Here is a 24,348-nt window from a genome sequence, read left to right on the forward strand (position 1 = left end):
TCTGCCTCTAGACTATTGGGATTAAAGGCCTGTGCCACCTCTGCCTGGCTGTACAAATCACTGTTTTAATGTTCTCAGATTACTTAAATGCCACAGGCACCTAAAGTAAGATCGTGAGTACCAATAAAGTCCCAGGAAGAGGATACTGCAGACCCCCAACACTGGTAGACATGTCTGTGACTTAGGGAGAAAGTGAGGCCTAGGTAAACTATCCACCTATCTAGGTGGTCGAGCTTGGAGCTGAAGAGAAGAAAAGCCTGAATATGCTGGCAGTGCCACTGTACCCTGTCACTCTCTCACAGTCAAAGGCACGCACTGGGCGTGTAACATGGAAACCAGCTCTCAGTATAAATGTCTCCGTATTCCACTAGTGAGATGCATTTCAGAATGCTAGTATATTAAGTTCTAGAAATATTAAAGTAGAAAGATATAGTAAAATATTTAATTAAAAGGGTATCTCAAAATAATTCTTATCATATATAAAATAAAAATGTAACCTTAAGCAACTATGAAAATACTGCAGGTAGGTAAAATGAGAAAAGAAATGTCTCCTAAACTTCACCCTCAAGCACAGTCCCACGCGCCAGTGTCCACGCACTTCCCATGACTTACCCAGACTTCTCAGGAGGAAGGCTTCCAGACGTTAGAACTCTTTCAAACAAAACTCGAGTATTATTGTCCTCTGGGTATTTAAAAAAGTTTAAATGTTAAATCAAAGAAAGTTTTACAGTTTAATAATAATATTTTGTAAGAGCAAAGCAGAACAAAACCCTAAATTTTATCTCAGTTAATCTTTACAAAAATCTAATGCAGAAAAATAATTTGTCACAAATGATTTTTACAGATAAGGAAATTGGGAGGTTCAAAATTACTGAGCTTGCCAGACTAAGGGAGGAAGACTTTATTTAATCTCACAATTCAGAAAGTAGAGACAGATCTCCGTGAGTCCTAGGCCAGCCTGATCTACATCCTGAGTTCAGGCTAGCCAGAGATACATAGACCCCTGTTTCAGACAGACAGACAAACACCAAACACTCTCCACCTAGACTGGTTTGGCTCACTGTTGAGTAACAAAGCTGTTACTAGAAGCCAGGTCTTTTGACTTTTAACTGAGACTTGGTTTGCACACAGTGCAATGCAAATTACAGGGAGGACAGAACCAGATGTCCTATTTTGTTTTTCAAAAAATAACGAGAAAGACTAACTGGATTAAATTTTAAGTATTAGGAGTTCATTTGTAAGTGAAATCAAGAGTTTTCTTGAAAATTCAAACTTAAGAATCGAGCAATAATTGAACTGAACAATTAAAATAAATACATTCATGATGTCTAAATTATACCAAAATAAACTGTTTAAACCCGTCATCATGACTGGTTTGGTTTTTATTTTATTAGCACAGACATTCAATTTACTGGCTGTGCATATAAAAAGATAAATTAATGAGAATTTAGCCAAAGAAATGGCATCAAGTCAGATACACCACATCAAGTGACTTGGTATATTTTTAAATTTTAATTTAACTTATTTTTATGTTGTGTATGAGTGTTTCTCCTGTATTTGTGTCTGTACACAACTTGCATTCAGTCCCTGTGGGGGCCAGAAGAGGGTTTGGAGTCCCCTAAAACTGGAGTTGTGAGCCGCGATGTGGGTGCTGAGACTCAAATCTGGGTCCTTTAGAAGAACAGCCAGTATTCTTACCTGCTGAGCCATCTGCCCCGTCTCACAGTTTAAACTGCTATTTACTGTTACATTTTATTCTTGCTGTAACCACTTTGCTCTGACATCCTCTTTACTGTCCCACACGGCCTCCTCCCTGCTCATTGCTCACCATGTTCTCTGGCTAAAAGATAGCTTCCTTTCTCCTTATCTGGCTAACTATTGCTCATCTTCACGACCCAGTTCACACGCTCTCTGTGAATCCTAGGATAGCACAGCCACACAGTGGAATGCAGTCAAATGTCATTTAAAACCCTGCTAGCCATACTGAGAGGGTAAAATTAATCTTAAGTATAGCCAAGCACGTCCAAACTGTCTTTTCAACATGTAAGCAACATGAACATCACTATAATATTTTACATTCTTACTTATTTTTTGTTAGAATTAAGCCTCTGGAATCTGGCATGCACGCTGCTTAGCACTGGTACACTCATTTGCTCAATAACTAGCAGTCTCAGAACAGCTCTGGAGTTTGGGCTGTCATCTTCACGCCCCACTGTGCGTCATCAGGGCTCTGCTATGACATTCACATTCACCTCCACCAGATACACAATCACTGCTTCCCATACTCCATATATGAATTAAATGCACGCAAACACTCGACTTGATGCTCTCAGTCCTATGGAGGGTATCATAACCTTGTTGCCCATGGGAAAATATAGTTCTAAATTTACACACCTAATCTGATGTACAAGTAAACACGAGTTCTCTTAAAACAGCTTTCATACAAGATCATTTTCTTTTACTTTTTAGGTTTATGTCCATGATGTTCTGCCTACATAAATGTATATGTACCATGTGCATGCCTTTTGGATCCCCTAGAACTGGAGCTATGGATACCTACAAGCTGCCATGTGGTTGTTGAGAATCAAACTTGTGTCCTTTGCAAGAGCAACAAGTGTTCTTAACTGTTGGGTCATTTCTCAAGCTCCCCTAGTTGTTCCCCCGCCCCAAGTTTATATATCCTGAACTATCAATAATTATAATAATTTTATAGAGACACATGGGTAATTACTTAGCATAAAGAATGGCTATATTACTATTTATCCAACAGACTGGGGAAATAAAAATGTCAATGACCATGCTTCTTTACAGATTCACTGCATAGCCTCACACGTCGTTTTGGGCTTGGTGGTTACAGGCTTCTTCTGCCATTGTTCTCCATGCTTCCCATCCACTGGGCAAAGCTATTACCAATTACTAGCTGGAGAGGTTTTAAGTATCTGTTTACCCCTGGGAGACAAGAGATGAGTTTCACAGAGTAGCCAGAGAGGAACACAGACAACTCTGTCTCTTAACTCACTTTGCAGCTCCACTTAATTGTGGTAGCACTTTCTGATTCAGAATCACTCTGTGGAGTGTAAAGAAAAATCTCCTGTTATTTAGGGAGTGTAACTCCATGGTTGATAGGACTAGGGATAGCTTAGTTGGTACATTGCCTGATGTGATGGCTTTCCGGGGGTTACCTTGACCACATCTGGAATTAACTAAAACCCAAGTGGCTGGGTATACCTGTGTATACCCATAGCCTTTGAGGTATGACCATTCATCTTTAATCTGGACCACACCTTATGGTAGCAGCCTATTTAAAGGACATGGAAGAAGCCTGTGGTCTTTACCAGCCTATTCTTGCTTTCACTGGACAGTCTATTCCTTTACTGGCATTAGTCTACTTCTTCAAGGTTCTGGCATATACTGAAGACCAGGTGAGATATCCAGCCTCATGAACTTAAGAATTACTGGATTCTTAGACTTTCCTTGGTAGACAGCCATTGTTGGAGTAGGCACACAACAGCCTGTAAATCATTCTAATAAATCCTATACACACATACATGTATGTGATTTCTGTGAATTCAAAGCCAAACTGGTCTACAAAGTGAGTATTAGTCCAGCCAGGGGTAAGACCCCTGTAACACCCTGTGTAAGAAGGAAAATACTGAATTCATAGATGATAGGCCACTATTTCCTGCCTGCCTATCAAGTAGCTGTTTCTGGTGGATGTTGGAGTTACAACACTTTAAAAAAGAAAACAAAGCCACCCAAACCCAAACATAATTTCAGATTGTTTAATGTTAAGAAACCATGGTGGGATTAGACCGGGCTGGAGAGATAGCTCAGGAGTTAAGAACATATGCTAATCTTCAAAAGGACCTAGGTTTGGTTCCCAACACCTGCATGGCAGCTGACAGCTGACTGCAACTTCAGTTCCAAATGATCCAATACCTGCAAACACGGGTCCACAGACATGACATACAGGCAAAACACCAGTAAGTGAATCTTAACACCCCCCCCCCCTCACACACACACAGAGCCACAAAACCATGGTAGATTCTAGAATCAACTTACCATTGAGGTGAGAGAGATAGTCAATATAAGCCAAAACATATTCTGGAATGTCTCCATATTTCTTTAGTCCCAATTCAAAAATCTTAAAGGCAACAGATTTGTCCTAGAAGAAAAGACAGTACTGGTTTCCATGAAATGCCAGACAATGTACACAAAAGAATATTAAAACTACAGAATCTGGGGCTGGCAAGATGGCTCAGCAGGTAAGAGCACTGACTGCTCTTCTGAAGGTCCTGAGTTCAAATCCCAGCAAACACATGGTGGTTCACAACCACCTGTAATGAGGTCTGATGCCCTCTTCTGGTGTGTCAAGTCAGTTACAGTATACCTATGTATAATAATAAATAAATCTTTATTTAAAAAAAAAAACAAACAAAACTACAGAATCTAATAGGCATGGTGGTGCACACCTATAACCTCAGCAGTAAAGATTAAGAGACAGGAGGATTGCCACAAATTCAAGGTCATCTTAGCTTACATAGCAAGATACTTTTTCAAAACAAAAAACAAAAACAAGGAAATATTCCCGCAACCTCTAAATATGTCAAAGCACAGAAGAATTAAAATTGGTGAGCTAAGTAAAAAACAATATGGGGTTAAGTTCAGAATATGAGTTTTATGCTTGTACTTCAGGGCAAGCCTAGGGAATGAAACAAGAACCTGCCCTTTTAAATTGAGAAAAGAGCTGGGCATACAGCTTGGTGGTCAAGCACTTGCCTAGATTGCTCAAAGTCCTGAGTTCAATCCCCAGCACCACCATAAACAAAATAAAACAGCCAGTGTCAGCATCTTGTCTGTGATATTTACCACAGTTGCTTGTGGTGGTGCACTGCCTGTAATCCTAGTACTGGCGGTCACAGCGAAAGCTAGAAGGTCAAGAGTTTGACCAGCCAGAGATACTTCGTGGTATGTGCTTCAAAACAAAACAAAATCCAATGAACAAACAGGAGCAACCAAGGGTGAACTGGAATCGGTCAGCCAGTGGTAGAACTCAAACTCACCAAGTTTCAATCCCTGAACACTGCCCCCCAAAATCCCTGAAAAAAATTGTAAGAGCTTATCCAGAATGCAGGAGGCCCTGGGCTCCATCATCTACAGTAGATAACCAATTAATCAATTAAAAGAACAAAAGAGCCGGGCGTGGTGGCACAAGCCTTTAATCCCAGCACTCGGGAGGCAGAGGCAGGCAGATTTCTGAGTTCGAGGCCAGCTTGGTCTACAGAGTGAGTTCCAGGACAGCCAGGGCTATACAGAGAAACCCTGTCTCGAAAAAAACCAAAAAAAATTAAAAATAAAATTCAATGTAATTTTATGCAGATAAACTTAAGACCTTTACAAAATGGAGCAATTAAGCTCAATTACTTAAAGTAGGACTTCTGGGGTGTGGGGGGGGGGGAGGATAAGGCAATTTCCTGTGTAAAGCCGCTGGTGTAGAATTTACTGACATAGCATGCCAGCGTTTACCTTGCTACAGTAATATTCCATGAGGGCTGCAGTCACATAGACATGATGGCGGGTCCTGGCATCCTCTCTTGCTTTTTTAAATATCATTCTTCCAGATTTGATACCTTCTGCTCTCCTTGCAAATTTCATATACTGAATATATACCTATGAGAAAAGGAAATATTTGTATTCTACAAATTAGGCAGAATATGCTCCTCACAGCATCTACTACCTCAGCACTGAGTTCTTTTTTTTTTTTTTTTTTTTTTTTTTTTTTGGCTTTTTCGAGACAGGGTTTCTCTGTGTAGCCCTGGCTGTCCTGGAACTCACTTTGTAGACCAGGCTGGCCTCGAACTCAGAAATCCACCTGCCTCTGCCTCCCAAGGGCTGGGATTAAAGGCGTGCGCCACCACGCCCGGCTCAGCACTGAGTTCTATGCTAATGTTTCTAGTATAAGAAACTACAGAGTAGGGGAGGGTGTAGGGGATTTTCGGGATAGCATTTGAAATGTAAATGAAGAAAATACCTAATAAAAAAATTGGGAAAAAAAAAAGAAACTACAGAGTAGAATTATAAGCTACTTTTGCCAGGCATTAGGGACAGATGCTAATTGTATATAATGCAGTGATTTTTCTTCCTTTTTCTTATCATCAGAAGGTCACACTGCAATCACTAGTAATACTTTTTGTTTTTTTGCAAGCTAAAGCTTTTCTGTGTAGCCTTGGCTGTTCAGAACCTGGAATTCTCTTTGTAGACTCCGCTAAACTATATATTCAAGGATAATCTTGAACTCCCGCCCTCCTGTCTCTACTGCCCAATACTGAGATTACAAGAGTCAGCCATAATGCCCAGCAGTGTTTTATATAGAGGGTCCCATGATTTAACAAGTCATAAGTACAATGACTCTTTCTGTATAAGAATTAAATTTTAAGAAAAGAAAAAAGAAAAAAAAAAAAAAGCTGGGCGTGGTGGCGCACGCCTTTAATCCCAGCATTTGAGAGGCAGAGGCAAAGGGATTTTTGAGTTCAAGGCCAGCCTGGTCTACAGAGTGAGTTCTAGGACAGCCAGGCAGCCAGGGCTATACAGAGAAACCCTGGTCTTGAAAAACCAAAAAAAAAAAAAAAAAAAAAAGAATTAAATTTTTGTTATATTAAGTCAGATTCTGATGGTAGGAAAGAGAGAGTTAGGTTACTCACCAAGGTGGGGTCAATGTCCTCAATTGCCAGAAGTCTGTTATATATACTGTGAACCTTCTCATACTTCATGCGACTCTAAAGCGGCAGAGAAGTGCATATTAGTATATACTCACAACTGCGCTTTACAGAACCTGAAGACTGTACTGCTCCCACAACACACACGAGACGCCTACACTGCACATAAACGTATATTAACTCAAGGACTAACAACTGTTTATTGTTACCATCTCTAGCTACAAAACAAAGATGCTACCAGAAAAAAATTTTAGTCCTGCAGTAAAATTGTAAGCAGTAGATAAAAATTCAAGTATTCACCAGGTTTAGGAAGAACCATGAGTTTGAGGGCCACACACACAGACACAGAAACACACACATACACACACACGCACACACACACACACAAACTCAGTTCCACATCTTCTGACTCTTCTCACCTCTTCATAATCTGCATATGCAAAATAAAGGAGCATGTTCTTCTTTAATAAAGTGCTTATGGCTCTTTCATAAATATTAGCAGCTTCGTCACTAAATAACTTGGCATTGTTCATGTCCTAGGAGGAAGGGAAAGCACGTCCTCAGTAACGCTCGTGTAGCTGGAGGAGTCGAGTGAGGCAGGACCCACTCTAAAGTGTACTTACTGTGAAACAAACACACACTGGCGTTTAAGGATTATAGAATTACTAAGGATTTCTTCTTGATCTGGGCAGAGGAGAGTTTCTAGGGCCAGGAACTTCTACCACCCAGTTATGCACTCCAGCCCCCATACTTTAAATTAATTACCATTTAAGTGCTTTAAGTGACAAGTCATTTTGATAGTTTTAAAAGCCATCAAATTTTAATTCTAAGGAATTTTGAGTGTTACTAAAGTTCATACTGACATAAGTTTAAATATTTCCTTTTCTTTTTTTTTTGAGACAGGGTTTTTCTGTGTAGCCCTGGTTATCCTGTGCTCAGCTCACTCTAGAGCAGGCTGGGATTAAAGGTGCATGCCACCATCTGGCAAGCTTAAATTTGTTAACATATATTCTTATATAGAAACTTTTTTTTTGGGGGGGGGGTTTTCGAGACAGGGTTTCTCTGTGTAGCCCTGGCTGTCCTGGAACTCACTCTGTAGACCAGGCTGGCCTCGAACTCAGAGATCCACCTGCCTCTGCCTCCCGAGTACTGTGCCTCCTGAGTACTGGGATTAAAGGCATGTGCCACCACTGCCTGGCTAGAAACTTTTTAATAAATTTAGCATATAAAGTAATGAGTTTTATTATGGTATGTTCATCCATGCATACCACTCTACTTTCCTTACATTCTACCCACAGCCATGTCTAGTCTCTCCTCCCCTTCTGCCATTTACTGTTTTGCCTGCATGTGCTTAAATATAGACAGTATTTAAACTTTATTACTAAAACTGATGCTATATTTGTCAGTAAATCTTATTGCTAGATTAAAATCACAAAAGGAAAAAGAAGATGGGGAGGGATACGCACCCCCTTTTCTGCAAGCAGCTTACTCGACTGTTCCAGATACTGGGCAGCTTCATACCAGATATCAGGGTGATGGCCCAGCACAAGGAGGCACTGTTCATAGGCAAACATAACTAAGGGAAGACAAACACACGACATCAGTTAAGATAAAAGGCACTAACAATATCATCACAAGCACCACAGCTAGATTATTAGACTCAGGCACGGTCTTTAACAATGAGTGAAATTAGTTCCAACATTTAAGAAGGACATAGTCTACACAGAGGACAGTCATGATGAAAGTCCTCTGACCACACACACACACACACACACACACACACACACACACATCTATCTAAAGGAAACAAAACACAGGAAGAAAGAAATCCTGAGTAACTTCACTGACTAGTAGCTGAAGACCAGAGGGTCAGAAGCTGGTCAGTGAGAGATGGGACAGAGGGAAGGGTGTGTATAAATCCGCAGAGGTTGCCAAAAATGTGACTCAGTGTACAATTCTTGTTTGGCATGTAGATGGTTCTGGCTTTAATCTCCAGGCCCCCAAAATAGATGTAGGCAAAGAAACAGTACTCATAAAGTCCTGCCATTAAGTGAGCCTGCAAAACTGAAGAATTCAGTGAAATTCCATTCTAGCAGTAACAGAGATTTGCACAAGACTAACCCTTCTGGGCAGGCAGCAGTAGTGCACACCTCTAGTCCCTGCCCTTGGGAGACGGAGGTAGATGGATCTCTGTGAGTTTGAGGCCAGCTTTGTCTACAAAGTGAGTTCCAGGACAGCTAGGGCTGTTACAAAGAGAAACCCTGTCTTGAAAAACAAGAAATAAAAATAAAGCAAAACAAAACAAAAAAGAACCCAAAAGACTAACTCTTCTGAAATTAAAAATTATAAACTGAAAACAGAAAGTTTCTCTTTGATAGAGCATATGCTTAGCATATACATCTATATATGACTTTGGGTTAGATCCCTGGCACTTCTCTATTTCCATCAATGTGTCTACCTTTATATGTTTTCACATACATATATTATATAAGAAAACTGAAATAAAGCACCCACCCAAATAAAACCAAGCCAAAACAAAACAAACAAACAACAAAACCCCTGTGCACAACACAATAAAGCAGGAGTCAGGCCAGAGTGGGCCAGGGCAGAGGTTCATATCATACAAAGTCCAAACAGATGATAATTCAACTGCCTTTTCAAGAAAACTCAGAGAAGACAACAGAATCCAGTCTTTACAACCTATTATTCATAAAATGTTTAAAGAAAAAATTATATGGGCAACAAAACATGAAAAACTGGCCAACAGTTAAAAGTCAAAGGAAACCGATCTTACAAAGGCCCCTGTCTGAAGGAATGAGCCAAGGAGGACTTCACAGCTATTGTAAGAATCCTATGCAAGCATCTAAAGTAGACACATTACAGAGGCAGGAGAGATGCCTCAGAGATTAAAAGCACTTATTAAGATTATTATTAAGATGAAGACGAGCTGGGTTAGATTCCCAACCCCCATACAGCAGCCATAACTATCTGTAACTCCAATTCCAGAGGATTCTTTGGGTCTCTTTGAGCACCAGGCATGTAAGTGGTACAAAGACATTCCCTCAGCCAAAACATTCATACACATACATTTAAACATACATAACATGCATACAATTAAAAATTAAAATGCAAAACAAAACAAACACACACACATTATGACACATGAATCTCAATAAAGAAATTAAAATTATAAACATTTCCTGGAAATTTATAGAACTAAAAAGTATAGTATATAAGATGAACAATTTGCTGGATTATTTTACCATCAGATTGAATATAATAAAACAAGGGAAAGTGATCATGAAGGTAGAGCTATAGGAATGATTATGAATAAAAAAAACCCCACAGGACTCAGAAAATAAACAAACAAACAACAACAAAACACAAACTGCAGCCTCCTCTGGGCGTGGTGGTTCATTCCTGTGACCCAGCACCCAGGAAGTTAATACAGGAGGATGAGTTGGAGGTCATCGGGGCTACACAGTGAGCTGGAAGCCAGCCTAACCTGCAGAGCAACAGGCAAGAGTGGTGGGTGGGAGAAGCAGCAGCAGAGCTGGAGAGTCCATGAGGCTAAGACCAAACAGTCCCAGAGACAGGAGCTGGAGTCCCTCGCGGGCTACTCGGGTTACCTCTTTTGGTTATCAGGGTCTGGTCCTCTGTGCGAAGAGGGTTGCTCTTCTCCCACTGGATGTACTTCTTCCACATGTCCACTTGCTGAGCTTCTTGAGGAGTATTCTGAGGAGGCACTGAAGGAGCGTTGCGGTCCAAACCTTTCATGACTGTCTCGTATTCCTAAACAAACATTTAAAAGTTGTTGATGAGCCTAGAACATCTCAGATATATAGGGAGTTACTCCATCAGCTGGAAACAATTTGTTTAAAATGTTTGCTCTCTTACCCCTAATATCACTTTTTATTATGATTTTAGAATTCAAGGTTATCCGAAAATACACAGTGGGTTTCAAGTCAACCTGGGCTACATGAAACCCTGTCTCGAGAAACAGAATTCAAACAACATCCACAAACAACAAAACAAAACCCAGGAGTCAGGAAAGACAGAGTGTTATAAAACCAAACCAGACACCTCGGAGTGGTCAGCAGAATAACATAGACTACCCCTGCAGATGTGTGATGTAAAAGAGCACGAGTGAGTGAGTTTCTGCCTCACTGTTATTGTCAACTTTGGAAAGGTATGTACACAGCACAAAATCTGTACCAGAGAGCTATGTTGTATTATAAATACACTGACTACAGAGTAACACAATTTTCAGATAAGCAAATATGAAGGGAGAATATCAACTACTTCAATAATTCCATGTAAATCTCTGTTTTGAAGAATATTTCTAGCCACGCACGATAGCACATGCCTGTAATTCTATCACTTGGGAAGCTGCTGACACAGGAAAAGTGCCAGGAATTCAAGGGAAGCCTGGGCTACAAAGTATTAGGGCAGTCAGCACTACATAGCAAGACTTTAAAAAACAAACAAACAAACAAACAAACAAATAAAATACTTTTTAGACTGAAGATGTGACTCAGTAGTAAAACATTTCTTAATGTGTGGGAATCCTTAGGTTAGATGATGCCCAGTAAACACACACACACACATACCACACCACAATTCCTTCCAAATCGAACATATATTTTGTCATTTACTATAACTTAATAATTCAATTTAACTATATCATTTTTCCATGCCTTTGATCTTAGCACTTAGGAGACAGAGGCAAATTGATCTCTATGAGTGTGAGGCCAGACTGGTTTGTTTCATGAGTTCTAGGACAGCCATTGCTACATAGAAAGATCCTCTCCTCAACAAAAAACAAAACAAAACAAAACCAAAAATCATCATCTCAGACAGGTATCAATTAGCTATAATTAGCTGTTGAAATGATTGAAAATATCATGAGTAATATCAGATGGAAAAGTTTCGCTAATTATTTTAATGACTCAGTTAACATTAAATTAAGTAGCCCATAAAATTCCATACCTTTGCTACACGTCTAGCATTCATGTAGTCTCTACTCCGATCTTCAATCATCTTTTTAGCTAAATGAATATTGATACCCTAAGGAAAAAATATCATTATTAACTGCTTTTTCTTTTCTTTAAAATATTTGTTTTTTACAGCTTTGCAAACCAAACCCATAGCCTCCCCCATGCTAGGTAACTAGACAAACACTCTATCACTAAACTATACACGCAGCCTGGAAAGAATAAGTAGACTTGAACGAGAGATGGTTTAGTAGGTAAAAGCCCTTGTCATAAAAGCCTGGTGACTTGAGTTCCATCCCTGGAACCCAGGTAACAGTGGAGAAAACTGACTACATATAGCTGTCTGGTGACCTCTACACAGCATCATGACACACGTGTTCCTTCATCCCTACAAAAGTATCTACTCTGTCAATTGTGAGTGGGCTGGGCAATTCTATTAATAGGAAACATTTTCACTTTACTTTGTGTGGATGGGTAGTGGGTGCACATACAATAGCACATGCTGGAGGTCAGAGAACAAATTCTAACAGTGGCCTTTCTCCTTTTATAATGTGGGTTGAGTACTGAACTCAGGCCATCAGGCATGGCAGTGTGTCTTTACCTGTTGAGCCATCTTACTGGACAAGAGTTGGTTTGTTTCACGTTCTTCTTTTAATAAAATGTGTATAATTGTTTTGCCTGAGCAATGCCTGTGTACCAGTGCATGTCTAGTGCCCATAGAGGCCATAAAAAAAGAGCTGGATTCTCTGAAACTGGAGTTACAAATAGTTGTGAACCACAATGTGGTACTGGGAATTGAACCTGGGAACTCTGGAAGAGCATCCAGTACTCTCAACTGCTGAGGTATATCTTTCTAGCTCCTGGCCCTAGAATTTTTATAGACATGAAATCATGAGATTCTATCTTATCCAGTTAAATCAGTCATTAAGCAAACAAACAATGAATGCTGGCAATGATGTGGATAGGAGGAACAATTATACACTACTGGTGGGAATGTAAATTAATTCAAAATTCAACATACAGATTTTTTAAAAAGCTACATATAGACCTACTATATGATCCAGCTATATAATTCTTGAGTAGTGATCAAAAGGACTTGAAGCCAACATATCACAGAGATAGTTACAAATTAATATTTATTGTAGTACTATTTAAAAAAATAAATTATCAGAATAAATACAAAACAAAGTGTCTAGGAATATACAGTTCAATGATAGGCTATTTCCCTCATATGCATAAAGCTTAGGATTTAATCCATGTGCAACAGCAGTAGCAGCAGCAGACACTAACACCAACATTCAGGCACCTGACACTAGAAGCTTGTTCTCTACGTTTACAATAGATAATAACTGGAATGGCCAGTTTGTAGTACACTTGGGCTTGGCTTACCTCTTCATACTTGTTGTAGTCTCTCCAGAGTTGTTCAATGTTGATCATTGGATTAACACAACCTCGTTGATAAACTCTTCGGACAGCAGTTATTCTCTGATTTTCTGCATAAGATCCTACAGCTTCCCTAAAGTTGGATAAAAATATCATTAATTGTATTATAGCTAAATCAATTGTTTATATATTAAAAATTAAGACAATACTTACACTCCTTTTAAGAAATTGATGTAATCCACCCAAATCTAAGAAATAAAACAAAAAGTTAATATTTTTCTTGATCCTTTCACTTTTAGGTGTATACCCAGAGTCCCATGCATCCTGGGTAAGTACAGTACTACTGAACTATATTCCCAGCCCTTGTGTAGATATTTAATTGAACTTTACCTGATAGGACATAATTTCCATTCCAATTTTATCTAGTGCAAAGTCATAAGCTTGAGCCATTTTTTCTCTGAAATTAACATGAAAAATACTTTAAAAATTTTTACCAGATGGGTATAACAGCCCATACCTAATATCCCAAGAAGCTGAGACAAGATCACTACCCTGAGTTAGAGGTCATTCTGGGTTACATAGTGAGTTCAAGGGCAGCCTGGGATATGTAGTATATACTCCATACTACTCTGAGCTACAAAGCAAGACCTTTTTTGAAAACAAATCAGGAGCCAATCAAAACCTAAAACTATTATCAAAATACATCAGAGAACATCCAAGTTAGAGTCACTGAAGATAGGTAGGTATAAGTTATAGAACAGAGTTAACTATCAAGTTAGATATTTTAAGTGGCACATTGTACCATATAACTTGGCAAGTATGTGCTGAGATAATCATTAAAAAGCTTCTTGAAAAAGTTTGACAAGCCTGTCAAAAAAAAAAGTGCTATCATGTTGTAAATGCACAGTGCTTAACAGAGAAAAATTTGGATGTGTCAGTACTGAGGTGGAATATAAGTGCCAGTGGCTTTCTTTAAACCAGGTTTCCTGATTTCTTGGAGAATTCTGACTTTTCAGTACTTAGTTTCTTCCTACCTATAGTTCAGAGACAGAGCTGGTGTGAGGCATGTGGAGATGACTGCATCTAGAGACAGCATGCACTGATACTAGCCACTGCTCCAGGGTTTCTCTGTGTAGCCCTGGCTATCTTGAAACTCAATCTGTAGACCAGGCTGGCCTGAAACTCAGAGGTATACCTGCCTCTGCCTCCTCAGTGCTGGGATTATAGGGGATACCACCACACCCAGCTCACTATGCATTCTTTTTTTTGTTTGTTTTTTTGGTTTTTTTTTCAAGACAGGGTTTCTCTGTGTAGCCCTGGCTGTCCTGGAACTCACTCTGTAGACCAGGCTGGCCTTGAACTCAGAAATCCATCTGCCTCTGCCTCCCCAGTGCTGGGATTAAAGGCGTGCGCCACCACGCCCGGCCTCACTATGCATTCTTATGACCATGATTTCACTTACTTGTAGCTGGGCAGTTTACCCTTGGTTTCTCTGACGTATGAAAGATAACACTTCCATAAATCAATGTGCAAAACCTTCATAAGGCATCTTTGAAATAGCTTTAAATATAAGAAAATAATATTAGCATCTGGGTAAATACACTTCATATTTGTATGAATGAAACAGCATATTAAAAAATAAAGTCAGTCTTTTTAGGAATTAATTTTCTTATAACTAAAAGGCAAATAAGAGGGATGGAAAGATGACACCGTGGTTAAGAGCACACTGCCTGAGGCCCTTGGTTTGATTCCCAACATCTATATGGCAGCCTATGACCATCATAACACTAGTTCTAGCAGCTCAGATGTCTACTTTTGTGGGTACCAGGCATGCATGTGGTGCATGCATATATATATATATATATATATATATATATATATATATATATACCCACAGGCAAAATTAAAAATTCTTTAAAATTTTTTAAAAGGCAAAAAACAATCCTCTTTTCAGTTTAGACAATCAAAATCATGCCCATGCATTTCACAAGTATAGTCATTTTCTTTCATTTCCCCAGAGCCATAAGTAAATAAATATAATTATTTTTCTTTTGTAATATTTTCCTTAGTTTAAATTGGCATATGAAATAAATTTCATTGAGGCATTTTCATAATTTGCTTATTGACCTTTTCCCTTACTCTTCCCCACTCCAACTCGTACTGAGCCCCCATCTCCCAATAGCTCCCTCTGCTCTCATGGCCAGTGTATTCCACACACTTCTGGTTTATTTTGCTTAACACAGGATATCTAGTATCTGGTTTCATCCACTTTCCTGCAAATGTAATAATCCCACTCTGCATATGTACTGTATTTTTTTAAATTCATCTGTTGGTAGACATCTAGGCTGGCCCATTTGCTCTGTTATAAACAGTACAGCAATAAATAAACATGGATGTACAAATACCTGTATGGTAGGAGCTAGAATCCTTTGAGTACATAGCCAAGTGTGGTATACCTGGGTCACATAATAGCTATTTATCTGTTTTTGACACAGGTCTCACTACATATCCCTGGCTGTCCAGGAACTCTCTATGTAGAATAGGTTAACCTCAAACTCAGGGATCCATGTCTCTGTCTCTCTAGTGCAGGGATTAATAGCATACTCTACCATACTTTGCTGCTGTTTATCTCTGAGGCAGCACCTCAGCCTAAAATGACTATGTACTAAAAATGACGTCCTAATTCTCCTGTCTCCACCTCCCAAAGGCGAGGATTATAGGTGTGCATTACACTGTCTGGTTTTTATGCAGTGCTGGGGTTAAAGGCAGAGCTTCACCAGTAAGCAGCAGCCCAGCTTCCACTGCTCAGTTTTTGAGAAACCTCCAGGCTAACTCCCACACAGCTGCCCTACTTTATTCCCCACTGCAGTGTTTAAGCACTTCCATCTCCTGGTTCTCAACAGGACTTATGGACATTTCTTCTCGGTTTTAGCCATTTTGACTAGAATACATTAGAATTTCAAAGGAGTTTTAATTTATATTTCCTGAAAGCTAAAGAATTTCTAAACTTTGAAGAAAGTGAAATATTATTACAATATATAACTACTACCTGGATGCAGTAACTTAAATCATTTTACCATAGTTATTTACCATTTGGTCATATAGAAACTCTTAAACTTCAAAATATAGTTAAGAGAACTTACCTTTTCAACCTTGTCATAATTTTTAGCTTTAATCTGAAGAGAAACAAAAAAAAAATAGGATTAATGTTACTCTTTTTAGAATATCAACACACTCTTTCTGAATTTTTGACCATTTTTAAATCAACCTTATAAATCTTTCCTTGAAAATAACAAATAAGTCAGGTATAAGGGTATATACATGTGATCCAGAAGTTCCAATCCCAGGACCATGCTGTGAAGGGCAGAACTGGTTTCCAAAGTGATCACTTAGCACCTTATTACAACTGCCACAAATTTTTGCTTGGAATTAAGTATGCCCTTTAAACTAGCAATTTTTTAGAATTTACTGAGAAATCTCTAGTATGTGTGTATACTTATATCTATCTATCTATCTCTATCATCTATCTATATATATATACACACACACACACACACATATATATTACACCATTTTTTCCTTTCATTTTTCTACCTCCAAACCCTCTCATATACTCTTTTTTGCTTTTAAATTCATGGCTCTTTTTCACTGCTGTTACATACAAATAGATATTCCTAAATATATAACACAACTTGCTCAATCTGTTTGATATTGCTTGCATTTTCAGGACTGACCGTTTGACACTGGATAACCAACTGGAGACTCTTCCCCAGGGAACACTACTTGTCTGCTCTCAGCGTTCCTTAGTTGCCTGAAGTTCTTTGTGTAGGGCTCAGGACTTCAGAGCTTTCTCCCATCCATATTAACATGTCTATTAGTAGCCTCCTAATTCAGCTCATGTTTAGGCAGTCATGTTGGTAAACCTATGAGTGCAGCTTCTGAAATTCCTAGGAGACACAGTCTTTCCATCCCCTTTTCCACACTAACCCTTCTAAAGTCCAGTTGTGCTGTAGATTTACCAGTGAGCTTTACATGTGATTGATAGTGGTTTTCTGTGTTGGTCTCTGTGGCAAAGAGAATTTTCTTGGATAAGCAGTGAGGACTACACTTCTCTGTGGCTATATGGACAAATCTTTAGAATGTAGTTAGGGATTGTGCTGGTTTAGTAGAGGTTCTCCAAGATTCATGAATTCACTAGCCTTGTGTAGTGTGCCTAGGTTTTCAATACCAGGTGTGATTTCCCTGTTGTTGAACAGGTCTAAAGTCCAATTAGAGAGATGTTAGCTGGTGCTAAGGTTTGCATGCCACTACTGCACATTTAGGGTTGTGTACCATGCTGGACTTCACTGTGGTTCATAGGCAACGTAGCTGGGTAGCAGTATTGGTTGTTTCCGACCTTTGGAAGCTTACGAGGCACCTGATACCATGAAAGCTAGTCCTCAGGAAAATGGCTTTCAGTTTAGATCCAACTCAGGGGTCTTTGGATCCTGCATCTGAAGTGCATGATGCCTTTAACAACAGTCTATGGTTTTGGAGTTTCTTGGATCATCTAACATAAACCCCAACACTCAACATGAGAAACCCTCTTTTGAGCTGTAGGTCAGGGTTGTCCAAGGGACTCCTAAAATATCTTTTTTGAGACAAGGTCTCACGTGGAAGCTCCAGCTTTCCTGGAACACTGTGTAGATTGGCCAGCCTTGAACCCAGAGATCCACTTGCCTGTCTTCAGGGAGCTGGGATTAAAGAGGTGGGCACCATGCCCAGCTAATTATCATATTCTTTTCTATTCTCAGACTCCTCCCATATCCTTCCCGCCACCCAACTTCATAATTTCCCCCTCTCTCTCTTAAAAAAGAAAACAAAAACAAAACAAACAAACAAACAAAAAAAAAAAAAAAAAAAAGAAGAAAAAGGCCACTACAAACTATGGAGCCTGATTTGTGTTAGCCAACTAACTACTCCTGAGTATGGGGTCTATCTGGAGTATGGCTGATATGTTGTCACTCCCTCTCCCAGGACCTATCATTCGCAAACAGCTTTTTGGTTTGGAATTGGACTTTGTACCCACTCCCCCTCCCTCCTCTGTGCTGAGATTTTGTCAGGTTTGAGCTTGTGTACGTCTGTGCACCCTATCAGTCTCTGTGAGATCTATGGGCATTTGCCCTGTTGTGTCTGGAAAATGACGTTTCCTTAAAATTACCCTCATCTCTGGCTCTTACAACCTTTCTACCCCTTCCACTTAGATCCCTGAGCTTTGAGGGTAGAGATACAATAAAGACATCCCATTCGGGGCTGAAAAATCCAAAATCTCTCATTTTCTGCACACTGTCCAGTTATGGGTCTCTGTGTTAATCTCGTAAGTGATGCTCTGCTCTACGTGAACAGCAGTAAGTCATTAGGAGTCATTTTATCAGAACAATTGTAGTAAGTTCTCCCTTAGGCCCATGACCCATCTAGTCTCAGGTTCTTTGCCTAGTATAGGTACTTCTCATAGAGTGGGTGTTAAATCCAACTCAAAAGTATTTGTGAACCTGTAAATTTATGTCTTTTTCACTCTAAAAAATTTTTGTTTTCTTTTTAGGCTAGGCACGGTGGCATACATCTTTAACCCTAGCACAAAGGAGGCAGAGGCAGGTGGATCTCTGAGTTCCAGGCTAGCCTGGTCTACACAACCAGTTCCAGGCCAGGCAGGACTACACAGAGAAATTCTGTCTTGAAAAACAAAAGCAATACAAACAAAACAATATTTTCTTTTTAACTTATGGTTTGTCTTTCAGTGTTCCTTTTTCTTTCTCTACTTAAGGTCTTTTGACTATAGGCTCAGAATGTTAGCTTTACTTCTTTATTCAAAGTCTGTCTGCTAGACTTCCAAGCAATTAGTCTTTGTATGACCTATTTCCTTTGATCTACTTACTGTGCTATATTTGGTTCATAAATGGTTTCTGGCATCAGGTTTGTATCAATCAATCAATCACTTTTCAATTGTCCTTCTACAGTAGCTGTTTTGGGAGCCTATTGTGTCAACTTTAATTTACATTCTTCTGGTTGCTACATTTTGTTCTCTGACTCACGGAGCTGTGCTGGCAGATCTGACAGGTGAGGAGTAGATATAGACAGCAAGCAGGCTGCTATTAGTCCTCTACCAAGCAACCAGGAAAACATGCTGTGGTAGGAAGGTCTCAGCCTGCCTATTTGGTTCAGGTTTGTTGTTTCTTAAAACCCAGTATGGGTTGCAGTTAAGAGCACTTGCTGCTCTTGCAGGGTACTTGTCTCAGCATCTACCTGGTAGCTCACAACCCTAGTTCCAAAGAATCTGATACCTTCTGGCTTCCATAGGCACTGTATCCTGGTAGCACATAGACATACACAAAGGTAAAGCACCCATAGACATAAAACTAAAGAAATCTAAGGAGGAGGAAGAGGAGGAAGAGGAGGAAGAAGAGGAGGAGGAAGAGGAGGGAGGGAGGGGAAACAGAGAGAGAGAGAGAAAGAGAGAGAGAGAGAGAGAGAGAGAGAGAGAAGGAAAGGCAAGCTAGTGATAACTTTCCTCCTCGGGGCAGAACAAAAAAGCAATTAACAGGTTCAAAGTCTCAGTGTGGGTGAGTTTCTTGGTCTTTTCCCTTCGAGACATCCATAAAACCTAAGGCCATAATCTAATCATCTTCTAATCATCTTAAAGGGAGTTGAAGGTAAGTGTGAAAGATGGTAAGTTTAACTCCCAGCTTCCTACATGTAGATGAAATTATTTATAGTTCTTATAGTTGGTCAGAAAAACCAAATTACTTATTGTTGAAACTATCCAGAGATATGAATATACAACTCCCAGCAGAGGTAAAGTTAAAAAACATGTGGCAATATGTACAAATTTCCAAAGTGAGAAAGACAGACTAAGATCTTATGTATCAGTCTACACTCACCAGAATGGTAAAACTTTAACAGGGTAATAAGCAGGGGATGGTGTGCTTGAGATCAGTCTGAGCTACAGAGTGACTACATAGACAGAGCTCGTCTCAAGAACAAAAGACAGAAAGGGAAAAAAGATATTAATTCTATCAAAGACAAGCAAGGAAAAGTTATACACTAGTGGACAAGTCATGACATACCCTTTAAGGGAAGCCACTGGTAACAGCCATTAAAAGAAAAACAATAAAAAGACCCAGTCAGTTGATAGCGTGTTTGCCTAGTGGTATGAAGCCCTGGGTCTGATTCCCAGCACCACATAAATCGGATATGGTGGCTCATACTTGTTACCTCAATATTTGGGAATTGTAGGCAGGAGGATCAGAAATTTAAGGCTGTCCTTGGCTACATAGCAAGTTTAAATCCAACTTGAGACACATGAAACCCTACCTCAGTTCAAAGAAAAGTGACTCAACAATTCCATTCCTGAGATCCACCTCAAAGAAACAAAAGCAGCAGATTATATAAAGTATTTGTACAAGACTATTTATTGCAAGCATAAATAGCCTAAATTAAATGTCCACAACGTAAGCAGTATAATTAATTACGATGCCCATATCATGGATTACTGTGTACTCATACAAAGTGAATTAGCTACCTGAGCTAAGGGGGACTTCCAGAAGATCATGATAAATGAGTATGTGTTAGTAATGTCTGTAACATAATTCATCTTTTGAAACAATGATCAAAAATCATTTATGATGTTTTATGACCATGAAAAAAACATGGACTGGATAAAAGGCTGTTAAAGTTTTCAGAACTGTCACAGTGATAAAGTATGCACTTTCTCAAAAGGTCTGTACATAACTTGTTGTTTCCCCTACACAAATTGGTCTTGTCTCCTGAATTCTTTCTTTGTTTTTTCGTTCCTCTCTTTTTTTTTTTTCCCTCTTGAAAGAAGGTTTCTCTGTGTAACCCTGGCTATCCTAGTCCTCCATCTGTAGACCAGGCTGAGTTTTAAGGAATTCGAAGATCTACCTGCCTCTGCCTCCTGAGCACTAAGATTAAAGGTGTGCACCACCACTAGGCTCATTATTTCTTTAATTGGTATTAGCATAACAAATACAGCCGAAAATGAAACTTTTGACAAATGTAAAGTTAAGTTTCTGGCACTTAGTACATGGTCACTGATTGTCAGTCATTAATTCAACAAGTGAATACTGAGTAAGCCAACCTTGATAAAAATACTGTGATACAATCTCATTATTTCTTTGTTTATAAGAGCCCGTGTCCGTGTCCGTGTGGAGTCTTTCCTCTCCTACCATGTGGGTCCTGGGGATCAAACCTGGACATCAGGCTTCATGAACAAAGCACTCTCTTACCTGCTAAACAATCTTATTGCCCCTCTGTCCTGTTTGTGAAGCAGGGTCTCACTGTTCCTGAAGTTTGCTGACTAGACGAGGCTAGCTGTTAATGAGCTCCAGGGATCTATCACCTGTCTCTGCCCAAGATTCCAGATATGATGTACTCAATTTTTATGTGGCCTCTAAGGATTTAAACTCAGAAGCATATATTTTAATGTGAATATATGTGTTTCTGTCTATGTGACCAAGGAAGTCAGAGAGGTGTTGGTTCCCTAAAACTGGAATTCTAGTTGTGGAGTTGCTTAATGTGGGTGCTGGAAATCAAACTTACAAGAACCCATATATTCTCTTAACCCTGAGCCATTTCTCTTGCTTTTAAACTCAGATCCTTATTATGCTTGCAAAGCAAGCACTTTTCTAACTGTGCCAAATTCCCATCATAATTTCTTTTGTTTGTTTGTTTCTTTGTTTTTGAGACAGGGTTTCTTTGTGTAGCCCTGGCTGTCCTGGAACAGACAGTGAGATGCACAGTGAGACCTTGTCTAAAAAGAAAAAAAAATTAAAATTCTCAGTCACATTCATTAATCTTATTATTCTACTTCACACCCTTCTGTAAAATAACTTAATTATCCTTAGAGATGGTGATCCAACAGCTCTGGCCTCTATCGGAACTTGCATTCATATAAAACAAACCACACAGACCTACAGAATTAGATCACAAAGTTCAAGTGGCTTCATAGCAAGTCCATGTCCTTTGTCACAAACAAAACAAAACAAAAAACCAGGCAAAACAATCTCAGTCTATACATTTGGTTGGGGATTTTGCAAATTCACTATTTGGAACAAGCCAAAATAAATGTTTTTGGACAATACTGAGCAAACAGGACCTCTTATGGCAGTTGCTTACAGTGATAACGAAAAGAATTGCAATCTATACTTCTACCCTGCTCTCAGAATCCTTTCCACTCTCAAGTGTAGTTCATACATTTTATGAATCAAACTAATGTGAGTTTGAGAGGTGAAGATGTCAAATTCTAATTATGAAAAACTGTTTAATCCAAGCACTGGGGAGGCAGATGTAGGCAATCTCTTAGCTCAAAGCCAGGCTAGTATACAAAGTAAGTTTCAGTACAGCCAGGGCTACACAGAGAAATCCTGTCTCTAAAAAAAAATAATAATAATAAAATTCTAACTCTAATCAAGAACCTCAAAACAAATAAATTCCTAAATATAAATCCTTATTTTGAACATTTTTTCTTTAATACCCTAATACAGTGAAAAGTATCTTTGAAAAGTACAAAATATAAACAGTTTTAAGGAATATGCAGGGGCTGGGAGAGATGACTCAGTACTTAAGATAACTGTTTGCTCTTCCAGAGGTCAATTCTACTCCCAGCAACTACATGGTGGCTCATAACCATCTCTCCTGGGATCTGGCATGCAGGTAGAGCATACACACACACACACACACACACACACACGAGTGTATATATATCTCACATACACACACACACACACATATATAATAAATCTTAAACAAAACAAAAAAGGAATTTGCAAAACAGTGACTACCAGTGGGCCAGGCATAGTGATACACACCTGTAATCCCAGCATTCACGAGGCAGAGGCAGTAAGATCACACATACCAGCCTCGTCTACAAAGTAAGTTCTAGGACAGTCATGGCTATATAAGGAGAATGTATTTCAAAACCCTACTCAAAATAAATAAGTATGTACAAATAAGTGTTTAAGTTGTCTGAGTAGCTGGGATAGTTGTCCTTCGTGCCTCACTCAAGTTTTACAGTAAAGTTGTAAAGAGAGGAGTGTGTACAAATAAGACAAACTGTATTCAGTAGACAACTACATGAACACCGTATGGCAGGTCCTTCCTGCTCCATCTTCATTTCCAAGCACTGGTGGACAAAATTGGGCCTTAACTCATGGAGTTATATTTTAATTGTAGTGAAGATAATTTGACAACTGAAGAAAAAAGACAATTTGTAAGTTTTGCCAATCTATAGTTCCTATTTTTTTTCTATAATAACATTTATTACTTAAGAAAACTATACTTTTCCTATTAATTATAGCTATAAATGGTGCTAAGGGTATGGTATGGCTCAGTGGTAGAGTGCTTACATTATAAAAAATAAAAAGATAAAGGCTACAGATAAATGTGCATAGCTTAGTGGTGTAGAGAACAAGATTTAATGGGCTGCCACATGGCAGATGACTCATATACATTAAGCACTTCATTGTAATCGGATTAACAAAATCATAACCAGATATTCCAGACCCTTGTGAATTATAATTAAGTGCATTTAAACTATTCTCTTTTTTATAAAATTATGCTTATACTAAATTTACTTCCCTTTGGGCTATTTGTACAAATCAGAGTACTATTTAATCCTTTACTTTCCTAAGTCAACTAAAATGTCTGAGGGCTAGGAGCTGCAGCTCAAGTGGTGGAACATGTTTTTCATGTGCAGGGTTCTAGACTTGATTTCCCAACACCTCTCTCAAAAAAGTGTGCATCATGTATTCTTGTGATTTACCAAGTGGATATGAGAATATTGTAATCAAAATCTTTTAAAGATCTTATAACTTAATTGGAAACATAAAACCAATATTAAGAACAATACAGAAACGAACTTAACTTTAAATTACTCTGTATATGTTCTGTATCCTATAAAATCCAGGGGAAAGGGAAAGAAAAGCAGAGTCTGTAACAAGTAAGGGTTCTAATGACTAGATGGAATCCAGGCCGCCATGAGAAAGAAGCAGGTTTGTAACAGCCAACACAGGAGTCTCAGGTTTTCTGTAGAAGAGTGAAAATATCTATGTAAGTAAGAATATATATTGGAAAAACAGGTTGGCTAATTGTAGTGCAGATCTAACAAAAAGGGCAAAAGAGCCAAGCAGAGTTAAAATGGGACATAAAACACCTGGCTATTACTGTGATGTTTCTGGCAGGTGATCATGTAATCATGTGGT

General features: G+C 39.0%; 2 protein-coding genes across 3 annotated transcripts in view; one reads left to right on the forward strand and one right to left on the reverse strand.

Annotated features, from left to right (window-relative positions):
* Tcp11l1 (t-complex 11 like 1) overlaps positions 1 to 3,522 on the forward strand; it is a 55,964-nt gene extending 52,442 nt beyond the window's left edge. For both annotated transcript variants that reach the window (XR_015046504.1, XM_085834612.1), the window contains exon 11: positions 2,470 to 3,522. Coding sequence is in view for 1 of the 2 variants with exons in the window: in XM_085834612.1 (XP_085690738.1) it covers positions 2,470 to 2,483 (14 nt within the window). In the remaining variant the exon portion in view is untranslated. The remainder of the gene's footprint in view (positions 1 to 2,469) is intronic.
* The window catches only part of Cstf3 (cleavage stimulation factor subunit 3), a 74,490-nt gene that overhangs the window by 5,852 nt on the left and 44,290 nt on the right, over positions 1 to 24,348 (reverse strand). Inside the window, exons 4-16 of the mRNA XM_021183871.2 lie at positions 16,237 to 16,269; positions 14,556 to 14,653; positions 13,484 to 13,550; positions 13,307 to 13,341; positions 13,100 to 13,226; positions 11,706 to 11,783; positions 10,346 to 10,508; positions 8,183 to 8,292; positions 7,136 to 7,252; positions 6,702 to 6,776; positions 5,527 to 5,670; positions 4,063 to 4,165; positions 613 to 682 (exon numbers count right to left, since the gene is read on the reverse strand). Coding sequence (XP_021039530.1) covers positions 613 to 682; positions 4,063 to 4,165; positions 5,527 to 5,670; positions 6,702 to 6,776; positions 7,136 to 7,252; positions 8,183 to 8,292; positions 10,346 to 10,508; positions 11,706 to 11,783; positions 13,100 to 13,226; positions 13,307 to 13,341; positions 13,484 to 13,550; positions 14,556 to 14,653; positions 16,237 to 16,269 — 1,220 coding nt within the window. The remainder of the gene's footprint in view (positions 1 to 612; positions 683 to 4,062; positions 4,166 to 5,526; positions 5,671 to 6,701; positions 6,777 to 7,135; positions 7,253 to 8,182; positions 8,293 to 10,345; positions 10,509 to 11,705; positions 11,784 to 13,099; positions 13,227 to 13,306; positions 13,342 to 13,483; positions 13,551 to 14,555; positions 14,654 to 16,236; positions 16,270 to 24,348) is intronic.

This window comes from Mus caroli, unplaced genomic scaffold, assembly GCF_978045245.1.
Source record: "Mus caroli unplaced genomic scaffold, Mus_caroli_1 scaffold_2, whole genome shotgun sequence".
Lineage (NCBI taxonomy): Eukaryota > Metazoa > Chordata > Mammalia > Rodentia > Muridae > Mus > Mus caroli.